At 39.7% G+C, this 20,260-nt stretch overlaps 1 protein-coding gene and 1 long non-coding RNA gene across 2 annotated transcripts in view; one reads left to right on the top strand and one right to left on the bottom strand.

The window, feature by feature from the left end:
- LOC137097160 (uncharacterized) overlaps positions 1–4,715 on the top strand; it is a 13,249-nt gene extending 8,534 nt beyond the window's left edge. The window contains exon 2 of the long non-coding RNA XR_010909997.1: positions 3,550–4,715. This is a non-coding gene — a long non-coding RNA (uncharacterized lncRNA). The remainder of the gene's footprint in view (positions 1–3,549) is intronic.
- Positions 2,210–17,026, bottom strand: CFI (complement factor I). The gene is made up of 13 exons (XM_060779100.2): positions 16,732–17,026; positions 16,322–16,577; positions 15,571–15,721; positions 14,948–15,117; positions 14,343–14,453; positions 12,482–12,592; positions 12,010–12,039; positions 11,293–11,328; positions 9,302–9,405; positions 7,485–7,591; positions 4,501–4,775; positions 3,370–3,471; positions 2,210–2,803 (listed from the first exon to the last, which is right to left on the bottom strand). The coding sequence occupies exons 1-13, from the start codon at positions 16,792–16,794 to the stop codon at positions 2,586–2,588; spliced, it is 1,734 nt and encodes a 577-aa protein (XP_060635083.2). The 5' UTR covers positions 16,795–17,026; the 3' UTR covers positions 2,210–2,585.
- Positions 17,027–20,260: the final 3,234 nt, after the last annotated feature.

Here is a 20,260-nt window from a genome sequence, read left to right on the forward strand (position 1 = left end):
CTCTAGGTGCTCTTACTGCCTATTACAGGGAAAACCATCTGATCCCTAATCCATCTAAAACACAGACATGCGCCTTTCACCTTAAGAACAGACAAGCATCTCGAGCTCTGAGGATTACCTGGGAAGGAATCCCACTGGAGCATTGCAGCGCACCCAAATACCTGGGAGTCACTTTGGACCGTGCTCTGACCTACAAGAAGCACTGCCTGAACATCAAACAAAAAGTGGGCGCTAGAAACAACATCATACGAAAGCTGACTGGCACAACCTGGGGATCACAACCAGACACAGTGAAGACATCTGCCCTTGCGCTATGCTACTCTGCTGCTGAGTATGCATGCCCAGTGTGGAACACATCTCATCACACTAAAACAGTGGATGTGGCTCTTAATGAGACATGCCGCATTATCACGGGGTGTCTGCGACCCACACCACTGGAGAAATTACACTGCTTAGCCGGTATTGCACCACCTGACATCCGCCGGGGAGTAGCAGCCAATAGTGAAAGGACCAAGGCAGAGACATCTCCAGCTCATCCCCTGTTTGGGTATCAGCCAGCACGTCAACGACTTAAATCAAGACATAGTTTTCTTAGAACTACAGAGACACTCGCTGGAACACCCCAGCAAGCGAGAGTCCAAAAGTGGCAGGCCCAAACCCAGCACCTCAATTCATGGGTGATACCAGATGAGAGACTCCCCCCTGGGCACTCAGAAGACTGGGCGACTTGGAAGGCGCTGAACAGATTGCGCTCTGGCACCACGAGATGCAGAGCCAATCTTAAGAAATGGGGCTACAGGGTGGAATCCTCGGCATGCGAGTGCGGAGAAGAACAAACCACTGACCACCTGCTGCAATGCACCCTGAGCCCTGCCACATGCACGATGGAGGACCTTCTTGCGGCAACCCCAGAGGCACTCCAAGTGGCCAGATACTGGTCAAAGGACATTTAACCAAATACCAAATTTACAAAATCTGTGTGGTTTTTTTTCTTTCTTTTTTTCTTTTTCTTTTTAATCTCTGTGTTTGTTTTGCTCTGTTGGAATTGTAATACAATGGTTGCTGATGACACGATAAATAAATAAAATAACCCACGGATTGAGGTGCTAGGTTTGAGCCTGCCACTTTTGAACTCTCGCTTGCTGAGGTGTTCCAGCGAGTGTCTTTGTAGATCTAAGAAAACTATTTCTTGATTTAAGTCATTGACGTGCTTGCTGATACCCAAACAAGGGATGAGCTGGAGATGTCTCTGCCTTGGTCCTTTCACTATTGGCTGCAACTTCCTGGCGGATGTCAGGTGGTGCAATACCGGCTAAGCAGTGTACTTTCTCCAGTGGTGTAGGGCGCAGACACCCTGTGATAATGCGGCATGTCTCATTAAGAGCCACATCCACTGTTTTAGTGTGGTGAAATGTGTTCCACACTGGGCATGCGTACTCAGCAGCAGAGTACCACAGCGCAAGGCCAGATGTCTTCACTGTATGGCCAATCATGTTCTCTCATTCTGAGTTATTTAACAATATTTTCCTGGGGATAAATGGGGGGGGGGGGTCATGGACCAGCCCACGCCAGAGCTAACTGTCAGCTGTCACCACCCACACAGCTCCTTCAGAGCCAAGCCAGTCACTTCAAGTATGCCATCCATTCATCTTGCCCTTGGTCGGCCCTTCTTCCCTTTTCCTTCCATTTCCCCCAGAATCATTGTCTTCTCAAAGCTTTCCTGTTTTCTCATTATGTGGCTAAGTACTTCATCTTTGCCTCTAATATTCTTTCCTCCAGTGAGCAGCTGGGCATTATTTCTTGGAGTATTGACTGGTTTGATCTTCTCGCAGTCCAAGGCACTCTCAGAATTTTCCTCCAGCACCTCAGTTCAAAAGCGTCTATCTTCCTTCGCTCAGCCTTCTTTATGGTCCATCTCTCACATCCATAGGTTACTATGGAGAATACCATTGCTTTAACTATGTGGATCTTCGTTGCCAGTGTGATGTCTCTACTCTTCATTATTTTTTTGAGATTGGTCATTGCTCTCCTCCCAAGAAGTAAAAGTCTTCTGATTTCCTGGCTGCAGTCTGTGTCTGCAGTAATCTTTGTGCCTAGTAATACAAAGTCTGTCACTACCTCCACATTTTCTCCCTCTGTTTGCCAGTTATCAATCAGTCTGGTTGTCATATCTAGGATATCACAATAAAAACCCCACTTCAACCTTCCATTGGTGTATGCAGTGCTTTTATTCAGATATAACATCTAACGTACAACAATATGGACCTTTGTAGAAGGTCATCAGAATTTAAATGAAAAATGTACTGAGTCATAACTGGTAATATTCTGTGGCACAATCCAGGTAGAGTTAATCACTTACATCATATTATTTTAGTAGGCATAAACCCACAATTTTATACATGCTTATTTAGAAGTAAGCCTTGCTAACTCTATCACAACTTACTTCTGAATAAACATATAAGATTGTGCTATATGTGTCTCTCATTGGAGCAGATAGGGCTTAACTGTTATTAGATTAAGGTTTAATGCTGTATATGTTTTTAATGTTTTATTGTGGTCCGTTGGATTTACTTTCATTCCCAAAATCACACGTTATATCGAGTAATGAGAGAAATTCCAGTATGAAAGCCAATCCAATCAAAATAATCAGCCACTTTTGTATAAACACCAGGGTAGCCCTTGACGCCACAATTCTCACCCCAGCTCACAATACCCCAAAGATATCCCACATTGTCAGAGTCAAAACAAACCAAAGGTCCACCTGAGTCACCTTTACAAGAATCTACAGAACCATCATGTGTACCTGAAAAGAGGGGGAAAACAATTATCAGATGCATATTTTCCCACTTTTGACATTATAATTTAAATCAATGGTGGGCTTCTATTTTCATTGAAGTAGTTGTCCTAACACCCTTGTATCTGGCTTAAAGTCAGGATGGACAAAGAGTGATCCATGAGTCTCATGAAGTCTTCAGACCCTTCTAACTGCCATAACCTTCCAATGGCAAATAGTATATCCAGAAGCTTCTAGGCCAAGGGAAAGGGAGGGGAATGTGTTCTTGTTAGGGTCACTTTTGTGGCCCCAAGGGCCCCTCCTGTTTTTTTCCACTTCAAAATGCTTCTTAAAGAATTTATTATTTATTTATTTCAGATATTTGTACCCCGCCCTTCTCAACCCATATTTTGGCCCCATCTGGCCATTTCAAGGGGTGACCTGGAAGTCAAGTCAGAAGCATTTTTGTCACTGAAATGAAGTCCCCAAGAATCTCTCTCAACTTAAATTTAAGTTAAACGTAATTCAAGACTCTTGGCCCCTTTAGTACTGGCTCATGAGTTTGCGTGAGCGTGTAAGTCCAAATACATGCTTACCTGCACATTCCATTCCTTCAAAATAACGGTTTTTGTAGATGGCCGAACAGTTTTCCATTAAATAAACATACCCCCACTTAAGGGCATATTGTCTTGTAAAAGCTAGAGAGGAAAAAATAGGGTGAAAAGAAACATGTGATATATTTTTGAAATTGTGATTTTTTTGTATTATCCTAACAGATTCCCTATAGACTGCCGTGTCTCCTTGATACATCAGATGACCCCAAATCTACTCCAGTCACTAGTGGCTGGAGTGATCCCGCTTTACCCTTTCTATGTTATTTAGCTGACATGTCAACTACATGGAGCAGCAGTTAAGAACTCCCAGGAATGTAAGCGATCCAGCTTGCAGTAAGCAGGTACAAGAAATGAATGGACAAGTCATTATAATGGAAGAAGTGCTTGTGAAAGAAGACGCTTCAAGGCTTAACTAGTAAAGCAACTGGATGCTTTCGGCCTACCCAAGTTGGCCTAAAGCACATGTGTCAAATGCCAGGGATGAATCTGGGCCACCATGTCATTTTATGTGGCCCTCCAGATACTGCACTACAACTCTTGTATTCTTCATCATTAGGCATCATGATTAGAGCTGATGGGAATCGTTATACATTAACATCTGCCAGGCTGCAGTTTGTTCTGTTTAGTCAGGATAGTGGGGTTTGGGGTTTGGGTTTAGATACAAGGCTTGTTGATATGATGTCTGAGGTTAAAATGTCCTTTACCTTTTTCTCAACCTCAGAGTCACAAGTGCAGTTGGGTTGTGATACCCAGTTCACATGGCAGATAATCAAAAGGTATAGGAACTGATCGGTGGCTAGATCTCTTTTTAACATTAGCAACATGCGAGCAACTTCCACTAAGAGAGGGAAATGTGTCAGGAGGAAAGATTTAGAAAGCTGCCACTTTGGTCTGTCAGTATATGAGGAGGCAGGGCAAAAGAGGAAACATGTCAAGATGAAGGCATGTCAAGCAAACCTTTGTCATGCTTGTCTTCCATCTGAAAATCTATGTCCTCACTTTGAAAGAACATGTGGATCTTGAATGGTCTCCAGACCCACCACCAAGACTCTGCTCTTAGAAGACAATCATACTTGGCCTCATGTGACTGCCTATTGATAGACAAAGGATTACCTTCATCAAATCCCCAGCCAGACACTTTGCACTGATGACCGCTTCTGAACATATATCGTGACCAAGGGATGCATACGGGCACAGAATTGGGCGGCTGACATCTTCCCAGGTCCTTGGGTCTCAACTCCAGCAACGCAATGTCATTTTCATATGTTTTGGAATTATAGTTTTCATGGATTATAATTCTTTTTAAATTAAATGTGTCTATCCCATCATTTGTTCTTACTGAATTCAACATTCCAGTAAATATCTTATACACATGTGTACGGCTTGCTCTGCAGAAACAAAACAAAACAATATTACCCTGGGATAAATGTCCAGTTACTGAATTTGGCAAATAGCTTACATTTAACACAAAGGTTCCTGTTTTTAAAGATCACTTTTGCTTTCTATTTTTGTGTTTATTGCAGTCAGAAACTTGCTCCCCAAACCATCACAGTTCCTTCTCCAACTTTACTACAGTGATCTTATCTTGAGCAGCAAAGTTCTACAAATATATGTATAGTGCTTTGTTTTAATCAGATTACCATAAATCATATCCAGGAGACTTCATGATTCTCATGGATGTCTGATTGGTAAGAATTGTCAACACCATCCTATATTTTTGTTAGACATTAATGAGCATCAATCCTGTAGCAAGTAACCAGTTGACTGATAGCCCAGGTGGCCTTGGGTATCTAAATCCCTTCTGATCTTTCTATGAGCTTTATTACAATTGCATTGTCTGTAAAATTGCTATGCAATCAAAATTACTATCTTCCTTGTGCACTTTTCAAGATCATGCTGGGATTACAATGCCCATTAGTGCCCAAACCTTATCACACAGAGACTAACTCCTCCAACATTATCTCAGCCTCTTCTCATTGTTTCTTTATTCTCATTCTACGCCATGTTTGCGTTCATATTGTTGTAGAAGGTACCTCGGGAATTACTCATACATGGAAGAGGACAAATAGAAAGCCAAAGACAAGAATTGCATTCTTTTATCTTGTGCTTCTTTTCTACTTTGATTCTACATATCCTAATTTTATAGTATCATGTGTGTGTAAGAAGGAAAATGAGGTGCTACCATAGCATGGTAGCATTGGAACAACAGAGATTTCAGAAAGGGGTTAGATCTCCCACCCAAAGCACACAACTACTGACCTTTCCTTGACTGCCCATAATTGGCATCTTGCGAACTTTTGCACAGGGCATCATTATGTGGAAGTGGGAAAGCAGATCAATAGCACATGTGTGTGTGTGAATGTGTTAGTAAAAAGAATCACTATTAAAATGGTGCTCTACTGGACAACAACCAAAGAATGACAATATTTTGTGGGAAGCTTTAGCACAGTGGTTCTCAACCTGGGATCCCCAGATGTTTTTGGCCTACAACTCCCAGAAATCTCAGCCAGTTTACTAGCTGTTAGGATTTCTGGGAGTTGAAGGCAAAAACATCTGGGGACCCCAGGTTGAGAACCACTGCTTTAGCAGAAGGCACTATTATGCAGACACAATTTCACTTTACCTACCTTGTGCAATAAGGCCCTAAATAACAATTTTTAATATGTAATTGCCATTTTGAGCATGTTACTGCCTCATCGGGGACCCCTGGTGGAGCAGCGGGTTAAAACCGCCGAGCTGCTGAACTTGCTGACCAAAAAGTTGGTGGTTAGAATCTGGGGAGCAAGGTGAGCTCCCACTGTTAGCTCCAGCTTCTGCTAACCTAGCAGTTTGAAAACATGCAAATGTGAGTAGATTAATAGGTATGGGAAGATAATGGTGCTCCATGCAGACATGCTAGCCACATGACCTTGGAGGTGTCTACGGACGATGTTGGCTCTTCGGCGTAGAAATGGAGATGAGCACCACCACCCAGAGTTGTACACGACTAGACTTAATATCAGGGGAAACCTTTACCTTTACTACGTCAAGAATTTCTCAGGAACATTAATATTTTTCATTTTGCAAAAAAGTTAATACTTTAAAAATTGAAAAATATTTTCAATTTTAAAAATGTGAGTTGTTTATTGTTTATTTTTTATCTATACTAGCATGAAAGTCATGTGGTGCATTTCATGTCTTCTTTTTCTGTTGCTGTTGAGTCACCTGCTTTTAATTATTGTTTTTTAAATCCCCGAGGTCTACCTTTTAGGCAACTGTCAGCCACTGAAGGCTCATCTACACTGTAGAATTCATGTAATTTGACACAACGGCCATGCTCAATACTATGGAGTCATGAGAGTTATCATTTGGTGAAGCACTCTCTGGAAGAGAAGGCGAAAGACCTTGAAGAAGTACAACTCCCACGATCCCATTAGCATTGAGCTGTAACAGTTAATGTATCAAACTGCATTACTCCTACAGCTGAGATGCACCATGAGTATGCAATGTAACCACATCTTGTAAAGGTTACATTTATTTGATATTATTTACACAGTGGATAAGCATCTAACTTTAGAAACAAGGGATAAAGGATTCTTACTAAGGGTAGGTGACAGCCAGGTCCAAATGTGAGATAGAACTTGGCTGCATTGACTTTACAAGCACAATATACCTTTAACTATTCCCACTTATTGTTGAAAACATCTTTTACATTTAAGATGAAATACACATTATTTCATCATGTATGAGGTCAGGACTTTGATTATAGTATATGCACGTTTTGGTACTGTGTTAAGTGAAACTGTATTGGACATCGACTTTGAATGTATTGTGATTATACCAGAGCATAAAATACTTTGGAAAGATATGTTTTAAGATATCCAAATTCTCTGTTTTGAGTGGTTTGGATGTATTGTGGATGTTTGGATGTATTAGGTGGTTTATGATATTTTTCTTTAACCACACTATTTGTTTTGATTAGTTAGAATTAAAGTTTAGGTATGACGATTTATCTTTAATTCTTCTTTTCTTCCTCTTTCCTGTATGATAGAGGCAATGTTGATTCTTTAAAATAATTGTATTACAAAGGTGTTTCTCGAACCATTCAAGCCACTTACCTCACACAATGTGCTGCAGTCAAAACCCAGCAGCCTCCAATATAAACCCCTCCACAACTCACTCTTTCTCTTTCACCTCTAATTGCCACTTGCCAGGGAAATTCATCCTGTACAAAAAGAGGTACTGAATCATTCCAGGTTTTTGTTGCCCACAGAAACAAGTTTTAAGAAAATAAAATAAAAACTGTCCTGCTATCAGTATTACTTCTCAATACACATTGTTTGTAGCATTTGTTAAGAGTTGTTCTTGGTAATTTTATAACTAATGAATGAGTTGAAGTGCTGACTATAACTCATAATGCCATGTATGGCTCAGGTCTAGGCTATCTGGCAGATCATGTCTACCTAGATGAGATGGCCAGTTTCTAACCGTGCTATATAGTTAACGTAGACTCATAGAAGTAAGTTCAACTGCACTGAACTGCATTATATGAATCTACACTGGCCATATCATGCAGTTTTAAACTGCATTATATGGCAGTGTAGAAGGGTCCTAAGTCCCTCCACCATCACAAGCACAATTCCTGGGAATGTCAGTGGACTTTCTTGGTGGCTGTTCTTAGACTTTTCAGTTCTCTTCCCAGGGAGGCTAGAATGGTTGCCTCCTTGTATTTCTATCTACAACCTTTTTTGTTCAGACAGACTTTTAGAAAAGTAAGGTTTTAAAAGAAAGAAAGAAAAGAAACATGCTAGGGGGTGCTCTGTTGTTTTAACTGAATTATTTTAAAGAGTTTTTCATCTTTTTACTTGCATTCAGCTATTTTAACTTGCAGTGTGAATTGTTTTAATACTGTAAATAGTTTACTTCTACTGTTATGTTCACTTTTTATGTTTTTAATTGTATTGTACTTTATTGCCTCCTGATGGCACAGTGGGTTAAACCGTTGAGCTGCTGGACTTGCTGACCAAAAGGTCAGCAGTTCGAATCCGGGGAGCAGGGTGCGCTTCTGCTGTTAGGCCCAGTTTCTGCCAACCTATCAGTTCGAAAACATGCAAATGTGAGTGGATAAATAGGTACCACTTCTGTGGGAAAGTAACGGCAGTATATGCAGTTATGCCGATCACAACCTTGGAGGTGTCTACGAACAATGCTGGCTCTTCAGCTTAGAAATGGAGATGGTCCCCACCCCTCAGAGTCGGACACGACTAGACTTAATGTCAGGGGAAACGTTTACTTTACCTTCCCTTTAAATTGTGGACCTTATTGATTCAATTTTTTTTAGGGTTAGTGAGATATAAATACATACAACAATGATGATGAATGAACAAAAGGGAATTAGAAAGGTTTTCCTTTTATACAGACAACATGAGTTGCCTAAACCCTATTTTTTAAGGATAGAAATGTGTGTTGTGTACATTGTGGATGTAGACAGTAAGTTAATTTTACAGAATGAATACTTTCATTTGGTACTTAGGTATAACTACTTATTAGCTATTTCCTGAGTATCAAGCCTGCATGTCATGAGTTTTCACTATCTATTGTGGTTATTTTGAAAATCTGCCACTATATGTATGACTAATTTAGCACTGCCATTATACAGTCAGCTCCTCAAATTTCAGGTTGAACTTTTGAAGATTTGATTAGTCACAGATTTAATTGATATGTTCTCTCTGGAAATCTCTAACTTCTCCAGTTGGACTATAGAGCTGTGTTCAAATATCTTAGAGTCTCCTAGGGTTGGATTATCTCAGGTAATAAACCCAGTATTTTTAATTCACATTTCCACTTTCATGCTCTCCTGCTCCTCTAACCCCAGTGGATGTGGGGAGTTAACTGTAGTAGGTTTTTTTATAAGCTGTTAACCTTCTTCCTTTACCTTTTGTGCAGTATTTCCTCCTAGGATTCGTTTCCGGCGAGTAACAGTGCGGTTTGCTATGCCACAGTGCAGTTGTGGTAAAAAAGTTTTGATCTTTCTTCTTTCTTTAATCAAAGAGAGAAACAGTGTTATTTTTGTAGCACATTCACTTGGTTTGTAATTTTCTTATCATTTGCTTCCCATTACTTCTTTTTTTTAGTTCCTCTAAGGCAGTGGTTCCCAATCATTGGTCTTCCAGGTGTTTTGCACCTGAACTCCCAGAAAGCCCAGTGAGTTTACCAGATGTTAGGAATTGTGGGAGCTGCAGTCCAAAACACCCGAAGGACCAAAGGTTGGGAAATACTGCTGTAAGGCAGTGTTTCTCAACCTTGGGGTTGGGATCCCTGAGGGGGGGGGGGGCAAGGGGGGGGGTCAGAGGAGTCACCAAAGACCATCAGAAAACACAGTATTTTCTGTTGGTCATGGGGGTTCTGTGTGGGAAGTTTGGTCCAATTCTATCATTAATGGGGTTCAAGGGGCTCTTTGATTGTAGGTGAACTATAAATCCCAACAACTGCAACTCCCAAGTGTCAAGTCTATTTTCCCCAAAACTCCACCAGTGTTTACATTTGGGCATATTGAGTATTCATGTCAAGTTTGACCCAGATCTATGATTTTTTGAGTCCACAGGGCTCTCTAGATGTAGGTGAATTACAACTCCAAAACTCAAGGTCAATGCCCACCAAACCCTTCCAGTATTTTCTGTTAGTCATGGGAGTTCGGTGTGCCAAGTTTGGTTCAATTATATCATTGATGGAGTTCAGAATGCTCTTTGATTGTAGGTGAACTATAAATCCCAGCAACTCCCAAATGACAAAATCAATCCCCCCAACCCTACCAGTATTCAAATTTGGGCGTATCGTGTATTTGCACCAAATTTTGTCCAGTGAACGAAAATATATCTTGCATACCAGATATTTAAATTATGATTCATAACAGTAGCAAAATGACAGTTCTGAAGTAGCAACAAAAATAATGTTATGGTTTGGAGTCCCCACAACATGAGGAACTATATTAAAGGGTTGAGGCATTAGGAAGGTTGAGAAATACTGCTCTAAGGGGTGATAAGTTATAGAAGATCACTGGTGCATCTTATTACGCAAGCGGAAGAGAGCACAATAAAAGGTTTAGGATTTATCAAGTTATTTACAAAATTGACCACATTGGAGCAAAAGGGTTTTCAAAAGAAGTGCACAACTTCCAACAGGGATCATATTCCTAAAGAAAGTAACGTCCATAGGAATAGCTAAAAAAAGAGCAAGTTCAACTTTCTTCTTGCATTTCAATGCCAAATATTTTCTCTCTTATTCTTTGTCTACCTTTTTGTTTCTGTCTCCTTTTGGCTAGGTTACAGCCCAAAATCTAGACATTATTTTGATAAGCAGCTGAACACATTTTGTGCTGGTGCAGGAAATGGCCCTTGGGGAAGGAGAGGGTTGGGATGGAGGAGGCACTGGCAGCCTGCATGAGGTCTGCCCACCAGATGTTCTTCATCCTTGGCATACTGCCTTTGACCTTCTGTCCTGCAGCTCTGAAATGCCCTCCTGAGAGAGTCCTGATCTGCTTTAATTTTATTAAGTTTTAGGATTTCATTGCTTTTATGTCTGATCTGTCAGGCCATTGAATATTTAATATTTCAGCCAGTTCTTGTCAGCTTCAAAAGAAGCTGTAAGGTTTGTTTCCAAGGTGCATTGTCTGCTATCCTGTGAGCATCCAACTTGGCATGGGTGGACATACAATTCATATATATTTCAGTAAATACATTCAGCAAATACATAAGGGGAAACAATAATTCATAACTGAACAATTGCAAAAGATAATCTGAGATCCTATTAACTTTTTATATACTATGCCCAATTTTCCAAACATCTATCATGTCTCCTTTATCTACCAGTTTCTAACCTAAAGCAACAAACTCTGTATCCTTGTATGAAATTATACAGCAGATTTACCTTCATCCATCGAGTATTCAGCTTGTTCTATTTCTTCTGCAGTAAAACAAAATTTTACAAATAATTAAACTGTTGTTACTAAAATAACTGCTTAGTTTCATCCCCTTCAATGATATGTCAGTGTTTGTAATGAAGCTGTCAACTTTTCACTGTTTGTTTCAGCTAGCGTTTAACAGTTCTTTGAATCTGTAAGCCTTAGCAGGGGATAATGTTGAAAAAACTGGAAACACTTGCATGTAAAATTTGCTAGTATGGGCTCAAGCGCAAAACGAGTTCTCAAATGCAATTATAGCAATTCAGTAAATGCCATTGCTGTAGCCTATGAAATTTTGAGAATGGTCCTCTGATGAGGCTTTGGAACTCTACAGCAGAAAATGCTGAAGTCAATATAAAACTATAAATCCCAAGATTCCACAGAATGGAGCAGTGAACTAGAGCTTGAAGAAGTAACTTTTTAGAGTACTTTTCCCATGATACCCCAATAAGCACATTAAATGGTCATGCAGACTTGGAAATCCCAAAAGGCAATTTTTCCAAGGTCTGGGGGTAAGGAGACTAGTGTGCCATATTAATTAAACTCTGTATAGAGTATTTTTCCAGATCTTACAACTTTACTGTTTACTTTGCACAACTGAGAAGGAACCATTCAATATGGTTCCAACTACCCTTTAAACATGAGGTAGAACAGCAAAACAATAACAATACACAAAATATCACCTTTTTCATTTTCCGCATGTCTTCCATTACCTGTTTGAAACAAGGACATTAATATAAAATCAAAGATACAGAAACCAAGAGCATCCAAAATGACCAAAACATACTACGATAATTCTGTAGGCTGTCTTTCTTTGTAAGCATTTGATTTCATATAATACTTTCCAGATCATGACTAAGAGAGCAAAAGTTACCTTTAAACAGACTGATAGGAACTGAACCATATGCTCTTCATGATCAATCAATTAAAATAATATTTGAACGAAGGAAAGTACTGTTCCCAGAGGGTGGCGGGAGAGGGGGAAGGAGGGGAGTAATATTGCTACACACATGTGAGAGATAAATGCGCAATCAGCAATGTTAAGACAATTAAGTGAATAATATTCTGTTTGCACTATGAAATGGTTACAGAAACGGACATTATTCTACCTGTGTTTACAATTTTTTAAAAGATAATTGAAAAGACTAGGCTTACACAATTGGTGACTTTCATCTTCTCCAGTTAGGCAATCCCTTTCGTTGTTACAGCGGAATTTGTTTGGAATGCATACACCTGAATTGCAGTGGAAGCTGTCGCCTTTGCATGCTATTGGAAAGATAACATTCATCTCATAAAAGGGTAACACTCATAAATATACAAATGATTATACCAAGCTATTTACACATCAGATCAAGGCATTTCAAGATATGCAAGGTAAACAGTTCAAAATAATTTTAAACATTCCAAAAAAGTGCCATACAAAGCAAACTCTGTAAGATTTCACAGGTATAAACAGTGACATGTGTCACTAAAGGACTGTAAATAAAGAGCAACACTCAAAAAGCAGGGGAATTCCAGACAAGAATCAATCAGAGCCAGCTAACACTTCCCAACAAAGGATTCCCCGGCAGCAACCAGCCAGGCTTTGAAGCTGCAAGGCCATTCAATGCTAATCAAGGTGGCCAACTGCAACATTCACACCTGCCTCAAGCAGACAAGAGTTCTTTCTCCCACCCTGGACATTCTACAGATATATAAACCACACTTGCCTATTTTCCAACAGACCCCTCAACCTCTCAGGATGCCTGCCATAGATGTGGGTGAAACATCAGCAGAAAATGCTTCTGGAACATGGCCATACAGCCCGGAAAACTCATAGCAACCCAGTGACATGTGTGTCCAAAGAACATCAGGGTGTGGTCATAGTAAAGGTAATTAAAGAGGAAAAACACACAAAACTAGAAAAGACGGCAACAGTTAGCTTTTGCCTAAGTGTACTGGGAAAAGCATGATTTTCCTCTGCTGAATTAATTGAATGCAAACTACTGTTGCACTTTGTATTCATTTTGCAGCAAATGTAGTAAACTGAAGGCAAAGTAGAAAAATGCAACATGGAGCTGAAAAAAGGGACAACAGGTGGTTAATTGGGATAGTATTATGTAAAAGCCACTTTTTCAATAGAGTCTGAATAACCTGTCTGAATAAAGAGGTATTAGACTGCTCACTGAAGGAGAACAGAAAGGGAGCTGTGGAAGTGAATTCCATAATGTGGATTAAATCATCGATTTAAATTTGGTTTGAAGACAGCATGAAAATCTAATTACTGTCTAAACCAATTGAGAAGCACCAGGTGTCTTCTAATGCCTTGTTTAAGAATCAGTCTAGATAGTCCCAGCCTTTTTTTTGACAAGGGACCACTCTCCAACATTAGTACCAAAAGAATTACAAATCAGTTTTTGGTCAACTTTAGATTTGGTTTGGTTATTTGAGGTGCTGATTCAGAAAATTGCATTGGACAGACCATATCAGCTCTACTTTCTGATACAGAACATATACTATCCTGTAGTTGCCATCTGCTCACCCATAGAAAACCATATTTAATAATCTATAGAAAATCCAATGCAATTTTCTGAATCAGCACCGCAAATAACCCCAGGAACAGGTCTAAAAACAAAGACTCAAAGGCACTCCTGCTTCCAGGTGTCACATGGAATGGCTCCGTTCTAGGGAGGGAGGGAGGGAGAAGTAGCAGTCAGGAGGTTTGTTGTCATGCCTTTCATGGGTAGTCAGCCTCGCTCCTCCTAACAACCCCATTGCCTTGGCCCTATAAGAGGGTTTCCCCGAGACCAGTAGCTCTTGTTGCAACAGTGTAGTAACAGTGAGGCTGCAGACCATATTTTAGTTCTTGGGGAGCACTGGTGGTCCACAAACTACAGATTGGGAAGCACTAGTCTAGATAGACCAATTTTTTATGTATTTGTCTGACACAACTTTGAAGTATCTTTGAAGCACTTCCTTCACTGGCCAACAAATTATAAACTATGAAAAGATATATATGAAGAGACACATAGTATACCTTTGCAACATACTTCATCACTTAAGTCACCGCAATCATTGATTCCATCACACGTTTTATCTAAAGGGATGCATTTGCTATTGACGCAACGAAATTCACTGCGGGAACATTCTGTAAAATGGAATGAGAAAGAGTTTTTCAGTAAAATATTTTCTATAAGGAAATGAATGTCTAATTTTGCTTTCAGATTAGATTTCATTTTGCAAATGCCGTGTCACAAAATGTTATGGCGGGTTCAGGGTTCAGATATTAAAATTGTCAATTTTTCTCTAACAATTTTCCCACCCTTAATATTATATTCTGATTTACGGTATCAAATCGAGGAACTGAGGAGAAAAGGAAGATTTTATTGAGGGGGTGTCTAAGATTTACCAAAGCAGTAAATGTAAGGGTTGCAATCTTAACTTCCAAAACAGCCCAGAGGGAACTGACAATATTTAGAAACTATAGAATATTACATGTCTTATTGTAGTAACTCAGAAAAAAACTATATACTCTAAAACATGGCATGGCTAGAACGAGTATTGCATGTAACATGTTGTTGCAAGTCCCATTATAACAACAAATTTGTCTGACTGTACATCCCCTCAACTTGGTATACTAACCTTTATGCCGTGTGTGGCACACCACCTTTGCCAACTTCACATCACTTTGATTCAACCGACTTACAGCACACTCAGCCAAACTGGTCTCTATCCCTCTGCAAGTTGCCTTAAGGCATTCCAGTGGCTTTGAGGCATTATCTGGATCAATATGTTCTATGCGATCAGCCCCTCTATGCAAGGAAATATAAAACACACACATTAAGTATTATCACTGTTTGAAGGACAATATATACCAGCTATTTCTGGCTTTAACTTCCTCAGTGGTCAAAGAGGAAAGAGTCTTTGCAAGAGTCTTTGAAACATCTCTGCCTTCTAGCTGTTAGGAATTATGAGAGTTGCAGTCCAAAACACTTGGAGGGCCAAAGTTTGTCTATACCTGAGTTAGAGTGCATGTATATGATTTCGCAAGTGCCAGGTAACCCAGACTTGTTAAATGAAGGCTCACCATGATGGGAACTATTATAAAAATCTGGGGGGCACAGGGTTAGGAAAGATTGCTTTTATCTATAGCCAAGCCAACACAGAAGATTCTGGTACTTTGCTAATTAGTGGTGCTATCTTTTAAAGATCACAGTAATCAGCTTCAAGATCCCTCCATTCCACTTTGTGCAAGAATTTCTTACTCTGGAAAATTAAGCTCCTTGCAGGCTACGTTGGCCTCTTGTATACCCCATCCTTCTCCACATATAAATGCCTTCTCAGAGTCTTTCAATTCGACTTGAACAATTCCTTCTGAAGATGTATTTTTAGGTTCCAAAAGAACTCTAAAAGTCTCTATAAAAAAGAAAATATATTACAATTTATACTCATTCAATATATGAAAATTGATCAAAATCCACAAGTAGCCTACTAAGGTAATTGTACTCAAGAAAAGAACTAGAAAATATAGAATTGGAATTGGAAGAGACCACAAGGGCCATCCAGTTTAACCTCCTGAAATGCAGGAACACACAACCAAAGCACTCCCAACAGAATAATTGCTGAACTAAATGTAATTTACATATATTGCTAAATTAACATGTCATAAGAATCCATTTGTAAGTAAAAGTAAAAAGTCCCAATGAGATATTGTGCCTATTACAAATAATGCATGTGCCCCTTACTCTGCTATTCAAATCAAGACCTCATTGGGTTGTTGTAGGTTTTTTCGGGCTGTATGGTCATGTTCTAGAGGCCACATTCCTCTGCCCCCAATGCTAGTTCTTTGCAAACAATTGTGTAAATTTGACCTATATAAAAATATTAAATGTTGTTTCACACATTTAGTGAAACATTGAAGATTCCAATCTGCTTTCATTCTCCATCCTAAAAGCTTGTCCCTCTCCATACCAATGATTGATATAAAACCCCAAAAGAGAAACAGAATCTTTTTACCTTGAAGGTTGCAGCTTCCTCTGTGCATAAACTTGCCCTTTTTACGTTGGCATTCATAGCTTTTCAGCTGACAGTAAGTTCGGAAAGTTGCCTTGTCGGTCGTACAAACTGATGTCCCATTTTTGGGGCATTGGTAGGGCAGCTTACAGAGACAGGTCCCTTTTACACACCTCTGCCATGGATGGCAGAAAACCTTCGCACAGGAATTCTGAGTATAGCTCTTGTTCACACATTCTTCTACCAGGTCTGTCTCTTGCTAGAAGAAAGAAACACTTTTATGTAACATTTATGTGTATTGCAGATCCATGACAGATACGTTCAAAGATATAAATCAAAATAATAAACAAAGTACTGAAAATAAAAGGTTTCTTGCCACTAAACTAGAGATTTCATTTAAAACAAAATCTTACCTTTTGTCCAAAAGCACAAAGTAAAAAGGATAAAATGAACACCAGAGGGGTCAATGGTTTCATGGTGAAGAGCTATCTTTATATCAGAGAAAGTCTTTTCTCTAGAATTCTTCCCAGTTTCAGGTTTGTGTTTAATGATCAACCACTAACAAATATTTGGGAAAAGACAGTTTTGAAATCAAGTGTGGGAAATTCCGCTTGCATTCATGACTCCAAACTCTTTTGGAAGATCTTCCTGTTTGTTTCTTTCTAGCTCCAAAAAATGAGAAGAGAAGCAAGAAAATAAAGGTCTGGAAGATCTCAGTAGGCGTTTACTGATCTGTGTTTATCTCTCATGTACCAGTCTCTACACTTTCATATTATTAGGGAGTTACTTCCTGATATCTACTTCTATGGGACAGCTGCAAAGCACAAAGGAAGCATGATTTGCATATTTCTCTGAGTGCAGGATGGATATTTCAAACTGTGCTTGGCTGGTTGCTCAATTCTTTAGTAAACGGACTGAAAAGAAGCATTGTGTGTTGTTCAATAATAGGAGTGCCAATTTCCGGGGTCAACAGGTCAACACAGGAAAGCATAACATATGGTACCTGCTCAACAAATAATGGGACTTTCCTAGCACACTTTTAATTCAGAATAGCAGCAGGGAAAATGGTAATACGATTTCATTTTTTGAACGACAGTTCAGAAAGGGTTTGGACAAGAGGTCCCATATGGCTTTCTGTACTGCATACATGAAAATTCTTCTGTGTTCTTTTGGGGAACAGTGCAGGGCAGGTGAAATCTGATGTGGAGGAAGAAATGCAAAGCTGCTATCTCTCAGGAAGGGGAAAGTTTGTTTTTTCCTCCCCTTCAGTATTTCAGAAAGGGAAAGCCAAACAAATGAGTTCCCATGGAAGAATAAGGTCCTGTCTGGTCTTGGAAGCTAAGCAGGTGGAATCCTGGTTATTATTTGGATGGGAGACCACCAAATGTGTTGCATGCTTGCAGGTGTGAAGGCAGACTAAATAGTCCTAGATAATCTACTTACCCAGACACCAATGGAGCTGAAATACAACCATATGTTTCAATATCTTGCTCATGAATTACACATTGGAGATTGAGCAGAAATAATCCCATATAGCGAGAGTGAACGAGGGATATATTTTATACCACTTTCTTTACAGCCCAGTGGTTTTATAGAAAGAGAGGAAAATCCAAGACAATCTTAGTAGGCTTCACCTCCCTAGGGATCTTATTTTAAAATGTTGGAAGCTGCTTTGGGTCCGAATTGTGAGAGAAAAGCGGCATATAGGTAAATAATAATAATAATAATAATAATAATAATAATAATTTGAAACACAACAAGATGAGTCCACAGCAGACACTCTGCTGGCTGTTGAATTGGATCACATGTCGGACACTTCCCAAGTGTCTAGGACTGTGTGATGTATCGGCAAATAATGCGTGCAGATCCCAGTAAGGTGGCCTTCTGCAGCTGGCAGATGATAATTTTGTCAGCGCCAATTGTGTTTAAGTGCAGGCCAAGGTCTTTAGGCACTGCACCCAGTGTGCCGAACACCACTGGACCACCTTTACTGGTTTGTGCAAGAGTCTTTGCAGTTCAATTTTTAAATCCTCATATCGTGTCAGCTTTTCCAGTTGTTTTTCTGCAATCCTGCTGTTACCTGGGATTGCGACATCAATGATCCATACTTTGCTTTTTAACACGATTGTGAGGTCAGGAGTATTATGCTCCAAAACTCTGTCTGTCTGAATCCGGAAGTCCCAGAGGAGTTTGGTGTGTTCATTTTCTGTAACTTTTTTCGGCTTGTGATCCCACCAGTTCTTTGTCGCAGGCAGATGGTATTTGTGGCACAAGTTTCAATGAATCATCTGAGCAATGGTGTTGTGCCTCTGCTTGTAGCCTGTCTGTGCGATCTTCTTGCAGCAGCTCAGGATGTGATCTATTGTTTCATCTGCTTCCTTGCAGAGTCTATATTTGGGATCTGTTGTCGACTTTTCAATTCTGGCTTTGATGGCATTGGTTCTAATGGCTTGTTCTTGGGCTGCCAGAATCAGGCTCTCTGTCTCCTTTTTCAGAGTTCCATTTGTGAGCCACAGCCATGTTTTTTCTTTGTCAATTTGGCTCTCAATTTTTCCCAGGAACTGTCCATGGAGAGCCTTCTTTTGCCAGTTTTCTCTTCTGCTCTGGATTGTGTTTTTACGGTATTCCCTCTTTGTCTTTTGCACTTTAAGCAGTTTACTACTATTGACTTCCCTCAACGTTGGTTCTTGACTGCCTTTCACATAATCTGCCAGGGCGTGTTTCTACCATTTGTTTCACTTGCAGAAGCCCTCTGCCTCCTGATTTTCTGGACAAGTAAAGTCTGTCAATGTCACTATGCGGGTGTAATGCGTAGTGGATTGTCATCAGTTTTCTTGTTTTTCTGTCCAGATCATTCAACTCTGCTTCTGTCCAGTTCACAATCCCACCAGTGTATCTAATGATGGGGATGGCCCAGGTGTTGAGAGCCTTGATCGTATTTCCGCCATTTAATTTGCTCTTCAAAACCTTTCTGACTCTTTGGATATATTCTTTGCTGACCAAATTTTTCACTTGACCATGCTTGATATTGTCCAGTTGTAGTATGCCCAGATATTTATAGGCTTCAGGCTTGTTGTACTTTATGGTTTGTCCGTTTGGCATCTCTATGCCCTCGCTTTGTGTAATTTTCCCTTTCTTTAATGCCACTGTGGCACATTCATCTAGGCCAAATTCCATACTGATGTCAGTGCTGAAGATTCTGACTGTTGGTCAGTGACTCGATTTCAGTTTCTGATTTTCCATAAAGCTTTAGATCATCCATGTACAACAAGTGAGAGATTTTTGGTGAATTTCTTGCTGTTTGGTAGCCTAGGTTGTTTTTATTTATTTATTTATTTATTATAAATTTTTATTGAATTTTATATAGTTACAGCGAAAGTGGGGGAATAATATAAGATAGAAAAGTAGCAAAAAAGTAGGTTATTTTTATTTATTTATTTGTTGTTGTTATTATTATTATTATGGCAGCGCTTGTGGGATGTTAAAATTGAATGGTATCAATTACAAATATAGATGCTGGGTCAAGATTAGATCTTGAATCACTTGTTTTGGCATTTGCCTGAGAAACGTGCAGCACTAAAACAGGAGGCAGGATGTGAGTGTTTACATTAGGCTTGCTCTTAATGTCCCCAAACATCTGCATGGAAGACAGATCTTTGAGCATTAGGCACGAGGGGCCGAAGAGGGCTCTGTGACCAATTTTAGCTGAACACACCCACAAAGCCCCCACTTTCCAATTCCTACCACCCTATACATTGGAAAGTAAACAAAATTTGGCTACCAGTATTTAAAAAACTTTAAAATCAGGACAGTAAATAAAGAACAACACTCAAAAAAAGGGGGATTCCAGACAAGAAACAATCAGGGTCAGCTAATCACCTCCCAACAAAGGATTCCCCAGGCAGGAAGCAACCAAGCTTTGAAGCTGCAATGCTATTCAAT

Source organism: Anolis sagrei, chromosome 5 (genome assembly GCF_037176765.1).
Source record: "Anolis sagrei isolate rAnoSag1 chromosome 5, rAnoSag1.mat, whole genome shotgun sequence".
Taxonomy (NCBI): Eukaryota; Metazoa; Chordata; class Lepidosauria; order Squamata; family Dactyloidae; genus Anolis; species Anolis sagrei.